Here is an 11,425-nt window from a genome sequence, read left to right on the forward strand (position 1 = left end):
TAAAGGTTCCAATCAGAATACTAGAGTGCCATATAATCATGTAAACTGACAACAAAGCAATTTACTTTATATTTAAACTAATGGGGACTCTCCTGAATGAGATTTATCCCTTATAGTTTATTTTCTATTTGTCGTTGTCGATGGGATGTTTGATGACTGTTAGGTGGGGGTTGTTTCTGTTTGTATAAATCCAATGAAGAAATCGTGAAACAGACTGGAGATTATAACACCGTTTAATCGGCCGAGGTCAGACAACTTCATCAAACAAGCACGCTTCCAAATCACTTGACTGACAAAGTGCTGACAAAGTAACAGTGTTCACAGTGCTGCTTATATTCTGTCAAAAAGGTGCAACCCACAAATTCCTTTCCATTTGGGTACATCACCATAAAACAATAAAGATGACATGACACTGATTTGTATACGTAACAACTGTAGACTCTCTGTCTAGCAAACAGTTGCTGACAATATATGGTTGGCTCCTATCCAAACATAGATCTGCTACTACTTAGGTGTTTCACTCATATAAGGTTACAGCTTCAGACACCTAAAGGTAGGAGTGTTAACACGTGGTAGGCAGACTTGATTAATACATTTCACGAAGTTACAAGATTAATGAATTTCATGAAAATTCGTACTAACAATGACTCTTTGACTAGTTGATGAGTAAACGTGTTGTTTTTTTCAGTAACTGCACCATAAACGCCTTGTTGATTACCATTTGATGCCGTTGGAAAGAATATTTTGAGTGCAGAGAAGTTCAAGCAAAGTGTGAAAAAAAAAGGCCCTCTAAAGGCGGGGACACAGGGAGAGAACAAATGCCCCTCTTTAAGGAAAAAATAAAAACTTTTCATTGTGAATATGTTAGAAACATAGTCCAGACATGTTTCAAAACAAGACGGGTAACAACCCAAGTGTAGATGCAAAAAAGAGCCTTCCTCAGGGGGATTGTATTTGCAGAACAATGTCAACTGTTTTGTCTTGGTTGACCCGACTGTTCTTACCTCACCTTCTCAGAACATTTAAATCATGTGTTTGTGTACATGCATGTACACACTTATATGTTACTTATGTTTGCATGTTTGTGTACAGTATGTGATAGTGAATAGCGTATTAATTGAGTATGAATTGTGTATTTCTTAAATGCAAACACATATTATTGTATGAAATGCTCTTCATGTTGCTGTTCTTCACTTTAATTTGCCTAGTGTCTAAACGGTCCTATATAAATAAACTAGCCTTAAAAACAAATTCACAATGTTGAGATAAATGCTCCTAAAATATACTAAAGTTAAGACAAAAGTGAGACATTTCCAACCATATAGTCAGTATTTTAGAAGAGAACAATCTGGAGAACTAGTAAATTCTAATTTTCCTCTTTAAAAGTTGATTCTATTAGGAAGGTACTACAGTATGTTCTGTATCGATCATTTCATGTTTCAAACCAGTGCTGGCTTTATGCACTTTTCATTCCCAGTCACTTTTATTTCAGATTCATTTATAAAGTCTTAAAGTTACATTTAAGCTGCTCATCAGTTGGTCCAGTTGAAAGAAAAAACTGTCTCAGTGCTTCAGACAGCTTTAAATCAGACAATAAAATATATTTACACAGAGTTCACTGTTTTTTTTAATCTGTGCTATAACCAGTATCCACAGCACTGTATACCTTTTAAACAGCGTTTCATTATCCGTCATTAGTGTCTGAACTTTTCGCTTCCACTTGTCAGCGCTGGTCGAGCAGGGATTACAGGAGTGCTTCACACGTGTAGAATAAGAAACAATTTATTCATCTCATGTTTTTGATGATCTGGAATAGTAACAAACACACTGTTGCTCCTCTCATCTGTGTTTCAGTTTGTTTTTAAGAAAAGTCAACAACCTACAGGCTGTTATCAAAGCACCGTCTCTCCTGCTGTTTCTGTTTGGCTTGCATTCTTCATTTTGTTCCCATGTGAAGCCCCTCCCCCCTCTCATCAGCCATGTGTGTGTTAGAGTTCTGTACGTTGGTGATGTGTTACTGGTGCCAGCTCTGACCCTGGCAGCTCTAGTGTGTTCTTAAGGCCTTGGCATGGACGGGCTCCAGGAGATGAAAAGGGAGCAGCATGAAGAATGCCACCAAGAAGACAAGGCTCGCCACCGCCAACAGGATGTAACGCCCGATGAACAAAGTGTCCACGATCTGTAGAGAGAGAAAGAAACACACTCACTGTTAGAAGTTCTTACTTATAACACAACAGCATTTTTATACTTCTTAATATTTTACACATGCACATGGCTGGTGACACATTTTCTCTCTCGGCCACCAGATGTCAGCAGAGAGCTGTCACAGAGCCTTTGTGCAGAGTGATGCCCCACAAGCCTGAGAATCTGCCCACAGACAAAAATACAGGCATGTCAGTGATGCCCTGAAAGTTGGAATTTAACCAAATATACTTCAAAAAGAATGAGTTGACTTTGTTTTTTAAATCCCTTCATTACGTCTCACATAGCAGACCTGTAGCACCAGTTTTAAGACGTTATCTGTCCATTGATGAGACAACTTTTTCTGATTGAACCTTCATCTTTAAAAACTATAGCAACTGCTGCTAACCGAAAAGAAAAGTATTAGATGTCACTTCTGATCATCCTTAAAGATACTTATGATGACTGTCTAATCTGTTGTTAAAGTGAATGGGTCAACAGAGTTGGGTCAGACATTCTAGAAAAGGTTCAGCTTTGGTCTTAAATGATACAATGATGGAAGAAATAACGTCCTACTGCAGGCTCATCAGGAAGCATGTAGAAACAGAATTGTGCATTGTGCACGAGGAGTATTGTGATTGCCCGAGTCTGAGTTTCATTAAAACATTAAAAAGTACAAACTGTGTTTCATAAAACACAAAACACACATCTCAAAATTGAGGTTTACATATTTGTACAATAGGAGCAACTTTCCTGCTTAACCTAACAGGGTTTAATCTAGAAAACAAAACGCAGAACTTCAAGGCCTCCTCCACTGGCTTCAAAAGCCCGAAAGTCACATACACCGCATGTTAAAATGTCAATTTTAACTGCAGTAAGCATGTTTACAGACTGGTTTGAAAAACAATTTTGGTCTAAATAGTTCTTGTCTTTATTGGCACACACTGTATGGGGGCTTTTTTCGCCTTAGCTCAACCTCTTTACTGTTTCTAGTTTGACTGAAAGAAAGAGTCTGTCAGCATTTTCAATATGGTCACTGTAATCATTTGGCTTCAAAATTCCACTTTAGTAACCAAAGGGTGATGTCACTGAGATGACCCCCATGTTCTATAAGTCTATATATTTTACCCTTTAACCCCAGACTCTGATCCTTTGTAAAACTTTACATTACAATAGTATGCCTTCACTCTGCTCCAGAAAGGAAACTCTGCTACTGACAATTGTTCTCCCAAGTGTTGACAAGTCCAGAAAGAAGGACGCTAATAACTAAAGTGATCATAAACAGTAGCCTGCTTTATAGACAAACAGACAAAACCAGAAATCTAAAGGCAGTAGAGAAGAAAATCAGTGTATATGAAAAATCTAACCTCATGCTGTTTAACAAAAGTAAAATATCACAGTGCCAATTAGGCCAGTCCCAGACTCGGGGTGGGGGTGGTTTTATACCCCCTCCTGCCTGCCTGCTCCCACCCATGCGCTCAGTAGCACATTAATAAAACATGGCCCACACTTTGGGCTCCTGCTTGCTGTGTAATTGGCAAATTAAAAAGTGAGATGTGTTAAATGCAACCATAAGAGACGGTATACATCATCCCCACCTCTCCGAGACACCAGCAGATTACACACACACACACACACACACACACACACACACACACACACACACACACACACACACACACACACACACACACACACACACACACACACACACACACACACACACACACACACACACACACACACACACATTCCAAAACAGTCCCTGTGCAATCTCTCCTCAGTCAGCAGTATATCTGATGCTCTTCTGGTATTATCTGGCTTCAGGGTGTTTTCTCAGTGTGTATTCGTGTGATCATGGGTGGCTCATGATCTAAATATTAACATACACCCAAAGCCATCAGTGAAGTGTTGATTAAATCTAACAGTGGGAACTTGACAAACTATGAATGTCTCCTTCCTTAAAAAAACAAAAGAATATGAGCTCTTCTTCAAATTTGGAGAAATTTAGGGGTCTTTTATTTTGAAATCTATACGTAGAATGTTTTCTTCTTATTTAAGGCTTATAGATATCTAATAGATGAATTAAAAGAATTTCTACAGAAGATGGCATTTACTAGCAGCAGTTGGAGAAAGTTGACATTTCAGGACCAATGTGCCTGATCAGTGCGTCTTCTTAAGGTTCATGTTATTGCCCCCACCAAGATAATATAGTTTTAAACTGTAGACTGCCTGAAATAAATAACATATTTGCAGACCACATGAACAAATTGTGAAATTTGTCCTCAAAGAACATTAAGAAAGTAACCTTGTCTCTATTAGGTTAGTTTGTATTGTTGTGTTGTGTTAAACTCTTTGGTACACCCTAATCATAGAACAAAACCAACACAGCGCAATATTACAAACAGACTAACCAGTTACAGTATGGAAGGATTCTGTTTAGTCCACTACACACAGTGCTGTTACGCCTCCCTCTTATAGACAACGTGCCAAGCAGAGGGTGGTAAGCTGGTGTTCTATCTAATAGTGATACCCATCAAGATGTGCCACCATGTGGTTCTGTCCAGTACAAGGAGCATTATTTGAAAAGGGATATGGAAAGCCTCTGCGATCATTTTCTCTAGTTCATCTTCTTGCTCGGTCACTTACTCTATTTGGAATAATAGAATAGAATAGAATCACTTTATTGATCCCAAACTGGGAAATTGTGGTGTTACAGCAGCAGGTTATCCAAACACAAAAAAATACAATATAATATTAAAAACAAAATAAATAAGTAAATAAGCACTAAAAATATAAAAAACTAAGGATGAGAATATATACATCCAGGATTTAACTAAGCAACATCCAGGATTTACCTAAGCAACATCCAGGATTTACCTAAGCAACATCCAGGATTTAACTAAGCAACATCCAGGATTTACCTAAGCAACATCCAGGATTTACCTAAGCAACATCCAGGATTTAACTTAGCAACATCCAGGATTTAACTTAGCAACATCCAGGATTTAACTAAGCAACATCCAGGATTTAATTTAGCAACATCCAGGATTTAACTTAGCAACATCCAGGATTTAACTAAGCAACATCCAGGATTTAAATAAGCAACATCCAGGATTTAACTAAGCAACATCCAGGATTTAATTTAGCAACATCCAGGATTTAACTTAGCAACATCCAGGATTTAAATAAGCAACATCCAGGATTTAAATAAGCAACATCCAGGATTTAATTTAGCAACATCCAGGATTTAACTTAGCAACATCCAGGATTTAATTTAGCAGCATTAATTTAGCATTACCCATCCACATCCTCTTCCTTCTATTAGCCTCTGCCATTTCATTAAACAGTACTGAAACTAGCTAAGTTGCTTCTTTTTAGCTAAAGTCTATGAACCACGGCCCGCTGCCAAAGTTAAATACATATAGTGCTGAAAGCAGGCGGTCGGGGCACTCTGTGTGGAAAAATGGACACCATTCTCCCTGTTGAAAGTCCAGGTACAATTATATCAACTTTGACGCTCGTCAACTTTGACGCTGGAAACTCGAAGAGAGCCACGTGACAGTTGTTTCTGGTTTAAACAAACATGTTTCTCCTGCACCTAAAGCAGTGTTTCTCAACTGGTGGGTCGGGACCCAAAAGTGGGTCGCGGTCTGCAGAGCCATTTTCAGTGGGTTGTGAATGTGTGCCTGAAAAAATTGTGTCAAAAGGTCTATGAAGTGCTTCAAAACAAGTTTGTTTTCATTTTGTGAATATGTTCTGTCACGTTTTGGACCATCTGAGGTCCAAACTGCAACATTTTCCTTGAACAATTCTGATTGGTTAAAAAATATCTGATACTCAGGTCGCGATTTTTCATGAGGGAGTTGGTGGTAGGTCCTGAGGCTGGACCAGTTGAGGACCACTGACCTAAAGCTCTGTCAGGGATCTTTTCTCTTATGTTGTCATATACTTTAAGATTAACAATCTGAACCTGTCTCTGGTGAAAACAACATATTGTAGCTGACGTTACAGCCACACATGGGCTTGATGGCTGAAGAAATCCACCAGAGCAGTTCCAATCAAACACAAAATATATTAATGTTAATTAATTAATTTAATTAATGTTGAGACCTGAAAGCTAATAATAATATCAACTCTTTAAAACACTCACATATCACTCTATGAAGTTCCCATTGGCTTGTTTCATGTATTCTCCTTGTACAGAAATGCAATGAGGAACATGTTCAGCCTCTCTGTTCTGCTGCTCTGCCTCAGTCTTTGCACAAAGGCTATAAAAACGAGAGCTGGCCGGGACACGCTCTGCTCTGCTATTTCTCTGGGATGGCAGCTTGCTTGGCAGATCTGGCCGGCTTATTGGCACGACCCGAGGCAACATGGGGGGAGCGTTTGTTCTGTGTTGCTGTTGGACTAAGATAAAGCAGAACAGGCCTTTTTTTTTTTTCTACAACAAGCACATACACAGAAGTGTACACACACAGGGACATATGCTATTTAAAAGGTATACAGTGCTGTGGATACTGGCTTATAGCACAGATAAGATTAATATATTCACCTATACCTCTAACCTGGAGAGAGCCCGTTTCTTTTGTAATCACAAATAATAAAAAATATAGTGACAAACGCATATTATCCACACACACAAACACAAAAATACTCAGTAACCTTTTAAAGAAAACGATATAGCACAGATACATGTTTAAATCTTGTTTTTTAGGAGAATGTGAGCGTGACCATCGAGCTAAATTAAGCCGTTTGTTTGTGGGCTCCAAACCAGTGATCTCAGTACCCCAAACATTTGGTGGTAAATGAAGCCAAATGGCCTCACAACAAGCCTGAAAATGATCCCAGGCCTGTGTTTTTTTAATTCCAACTCCTGCACATAAAGCTCTCATTATGCATGAGCAACAATAACAGACAACAATAACACAGGAGTCTGTGTCTTCTGCAACAATAACTGGACTGATATAGCCATTTGGAATAGTTCCTTGTCATGATTTGGGCCACAGTGTCGTTTTTAAACCGTTAGATGTCAAATGATGTGAACACTTTTCATACCAAACTGTTCACAAGAAATCTCACATCAAATTAAGCCTTTGGAGTGTTCATATTAATACATCACAATTTACTCATTCTTGCCTAAATGTAACTAAGGGGATGAATTTACTTTGCTGACAATTCAAATCAATATCTTATAGATAAGCCACTTCTTATTCTTTTATCATTACAACTAGATTATAGAACACCCTGGTCCTGACTGGATGATGGGACCAATCCGATCTAATCGAGGACTGACGGTGTCGATCAACGTCACTGATCAAGAAATACGGTCGGGCACTTTAAACATTCTCAGCTCGCACAGTCTCACTTTGAAGACGTTCAGACTGAACTGTAAGAATCGTCTTCATGTCAACATTCAGACGTGATGGAACAGCTCCTTCTATATGTTAGAAAGTACAATTCGTACACTTCAGTTTAAAAGATTTATTTTGAAAAACCTGACAGCTGTTGCTGCTTCCTGTCTGTATGTGAAGCCAGCACAATGCAAAGCAATACTGGGTTTACTACAGCTTTGTGTAGCCTTACATATAATACCATCAACAACAATAACATGATTAGTTATGATCATGTATGTGAATCAGTATCAGTACATTTGTATTGGATTGGGATCGGAACTGAAAAAAATGGATCAGTGCATCTCTAGTCCTAACCTTATGTGTGACTGAGACTGAACAATCAGCTCCCAAAACCACAGCTTTGTTTTCAGCTGATAAATATGTCTTGATCGATATGGAGTTTTTGGGGCCTATATCTGACACCGATAAATTAGCAAATATCTTTCTTTGATCTATGTTTGATCTGTTGATAGATAGATTCACAGTTATCTCTTAAATGCAGTTATCAAACAACTGCAAAGTAACTGCACAAGTACGTGCGTCACCGCTTGACGCTCTGGAGAGTGATAGTGCTCGTTGTAATCCATACAGCACACTCTGCTGGTGAAAGAGAAATGCTTTACAATGAAACTCAAATGAAATGCTTTTTGGCTGGTGAATAAATCTTGTGATATCGCCGCATATCTGTGATAAAATTAGCCGATACCGATAGTCACTTGATACGCTAATATCGGCCGATAGTATCAGCTGACCGATTAATTGGTCAGGCTTCTCACAATAACAAGTGTGACCAATTTTCTAGAAGACTGCAACTATTCTTAAAGGTTCAGGAGTTCCCATAGGGGGCGGCTCTGACTGTGTTGGTAGAGTCGGTCGTCTCTCAACTGGAAGGTCGGGGGTTTGACCCCCAGCTGCATCAACATGTCCCATGTGTCCTTTACTTAACACTTAACCCTGGATTGCTCCTGCTGCTTTGTTGGAGGTGTATGAATGTGTATGATATGGGATTAGTTACTTCAGATGGTCACTTTACACAGCAGCCTCCTCCATCAGTGTGTGACATGCGGTGTAGGAGTGCTTTGAGACTAGAGTCAGAAGACTAGAAAAGTGCTACAAGCTCAAGTCGATTCAGCATTTACCATAAGTTTACCTTACTTAAGCCTTACCTTACACATTCCATCACATGATGTATCTAACAATCAATCAAAACAACCAATAAACAATGAGTCAGAAAGTGAAAATATTGGATTATCTTGTAAAACAAACATCTCATGATATGAGTGGAATGGTTGGATTAGGGGATTTAGTTTCATTTTTACTCAAACAGAAAAAGTAAGTGTGTCATGTAAGAGGGACAGATACAGAACAAAGGAGAGACAGTCGAGCCACTTATAGTAACAGCTTTCCCTGTGAAGTGAGTGTTCACGTGTGTTATATCAGTGCTTACCTCTATCTCTTTTAAAGGGATGGTTGTCTCAGGACTGCGAGGGAAAAACACCAGGGCCAAAGTGATGGATAGAGCCAGGAGGAACACGGGAATAACTCCTAACCTGAAGACACAACAACACACACACACACACACACACACACACACACACACACACACACACACACACACACACACACACACACACACACACACACACACACACACACACACACACACACACACACACACACACACACACACACACACACACACACACACACACACACAGACACACACACACACAGACAGACAGAATAAAGAGGATACATGAGGACTCCCACTGCTGATTTGCTGAGACAAGCAGTAATTGCAGAGCTATCTGAGGATAAAGTTGTATTGTAATGGACTCATGTATTTTAATTGATAAAGCAGCCATTCTTAACAGCTTTAGTGAGCACTTTGTGTCCTCACATCCTTTATTTGAGTTTTCACATCTAGAGCCAAAACAGCCTCATGAACAGAAGGCTCATTTTACAGTATACAGCCCTCAATTATATTTGGTTCAGCAATTTAATTTGACTCCTTTTGATGTAAAAGAGGTTTAAAGCAACGTGATCTTATGAAATAAAAACCTCACGTCCTGACAAGCTTGATCCTAACTTTCTGAAGTGAGCTTCAGAACTTCTACCTGATTACTATTGTGGCAATTTAAAAGTCAACTTTGAAGGATACAGAAAGTAGTACTTTGGTGATAGTGATTGCTTCAAAAGTTTTAACTGAACTGGTTTTTACCAAGTGATGCATCATAAATGCATTTATGTCCCTTTAACTTGTACTAAATGGGTTATGGGGTCAGTCCGTTGTAGTGTGAGATGCAGTACCACACATGTTCTTATACTTTTGCAGGATTAGAATCATAGGATTCTCCCTGGTAAATGAATTATACTAATGATGTATGTAAACACTAGCCTTCTTAAGTATACCTTAAAACCGTTTTTCACTTTCCAATTAAATAAAAAGCACCATGTTTTACCCCATTTTGCATGTTTTCTGACACAGTGAGTCAATGCATGGGTTAATGACTCCTATGTTTGATGTAAAGGGACAGCACATGTAACCTGTATATCAACTGGAAGGTGCCAGTTACACAAACAATCAGTATAACAGCATGGAGTTGCTAAACCCACCAAAACTGTAGTTTTTTTTAAATTGATCTCTCTTGATAGAGATAGGCCAACAAAAAGTATAGATTTGGGGTATTTAAAGTGAATAAAAGTCTACCTGTTGGGTCAGACATACGCCGAATTTCGGTTATAATGCTACTAATGCCCCACTTTAAGTTAATTTTCTTCTTTAATGTGTGTGTTTTAGCCGACAAGCAAACCAACATTGAAGTGGTCGAAAAGCCAACGGGATTTGGCACAGCCTGATTCACACATGCGATATAAAGCCTCCTATCAGAGGTATAATTAATACATATCATCTGAGTGATTCTTGCAAAGGGTGTGTGTGTGTGTTCCTCTTGTAACTCACTTTGCGGTTCCAGATGCTCTCAGCAGCATCATCCCAAACACAGAAGCAGCTATCCAAACCAGCGCGATGATGATAATACCCGTCCCGACTTCTGACACACTGTTTCCCATTTCTGTTGAGCTGCGTTTCAGTGACGTTCACTCGCCCGTTAGTGACATTTTAAAAAAGGTGAACAATGAGATATTTACTTCAAATGTTTAATGTTTGTTTTCTCCCGTTTACAGAAATGTTAGTTGTATATTAATCCGACAATTGTTGAGCAAAAGCTAAGCAGCTCAGCGGATACGGTCCTCAGCGTCTTCTGCTTCCTGGTAACAGAAAGCAGGATTTTGATTGGACGACATTTCTAAACAGGCCAATCAAATGCGTTATTACTGAAAAGTCTTAAAACAGACGGGTTGCAAAACTACCACAGTTAGTTTGACTGTTCCCCAGACTTTAGCCTACTTTTCTGTTCTTTCTACACGCAGAGTGATGTATTTATTTTTTCTTTTATGTTTTGTATAATCGTAGGCTTCTTTTCCAAACCATCAGGGCTGTATCGGAACGTAACGTTGTAGCCTACTGTTTTGTAGAAGGCTATCTTTGGCTTAACCAAATAAAAAAATAAAAACAAATTGGCAAAATGAGCTTTAGTAAAATTCATATCGAGGGATAATCACAGGATATTATTAGAAGAACCCCGTTTCCAAATCTCCGTTTCTCTTAATAACGGTCGTTTGGTCACAATAGCACTTATTTTTATTGGGGATCTGATTTTGTTGTGGTTTTCATTATAAATATTAATACGGACTGACAGGGGCCCCGGACAGATCTGCCACCGCTTCTTATTGGAAGAAGAAGAAATGTGTCGCCTTCAGTAACCCTCTTGAGATGTATCGCACTG

At 38.9% G+C, this 11,425-nt stretch overlaps 1 protein-coding gene across 1 annotated transcript; it reads right to left on the reverse strand.

Annotated features, from left to right (window-relative positions):
- Positions 1 to 215: 215 nt before the first annotated feature.
- On the reverse strand, positions 216 to 10,838 carry tmem218 (transmembrane protein 218). Its single transcript, XM_020629310.3, has 3 exons — positions 10,540 to 10,838; positions 9,025 to 9,127; positions 216 to 2,179 (listed from the first exon to the last, which is right to left on the reverse strand). The coding sequence occupies exons 1-3, from the start codon at positions 10,647 to 10,649 to the stop codon at positions 2,045 to 2,047; spliced, it is 348 nt and encodes a 115-aa protein (XP_020484966.1). The 5' UTR covers positions 10,650 to 10,838; the 3' UTR covers positions 216 to 2,044.
- Between the last annotated feature and the right edge of the window lie 587 nt (positions 10,839 to 11,425).

Source organism: Labrus bergylta, chromosome 14 (assembly GCF_963930695.1).
Source record: "Labrus bergylta chromosome 14, fLabBer1.1, whole genome shotgun sequence".
Taxonomy (NCBI): Eukaryota; Metazoa; Chordata; class Actinopteri; order Labriformes; family Labridae; genus Labrus; species Labrus bergylta.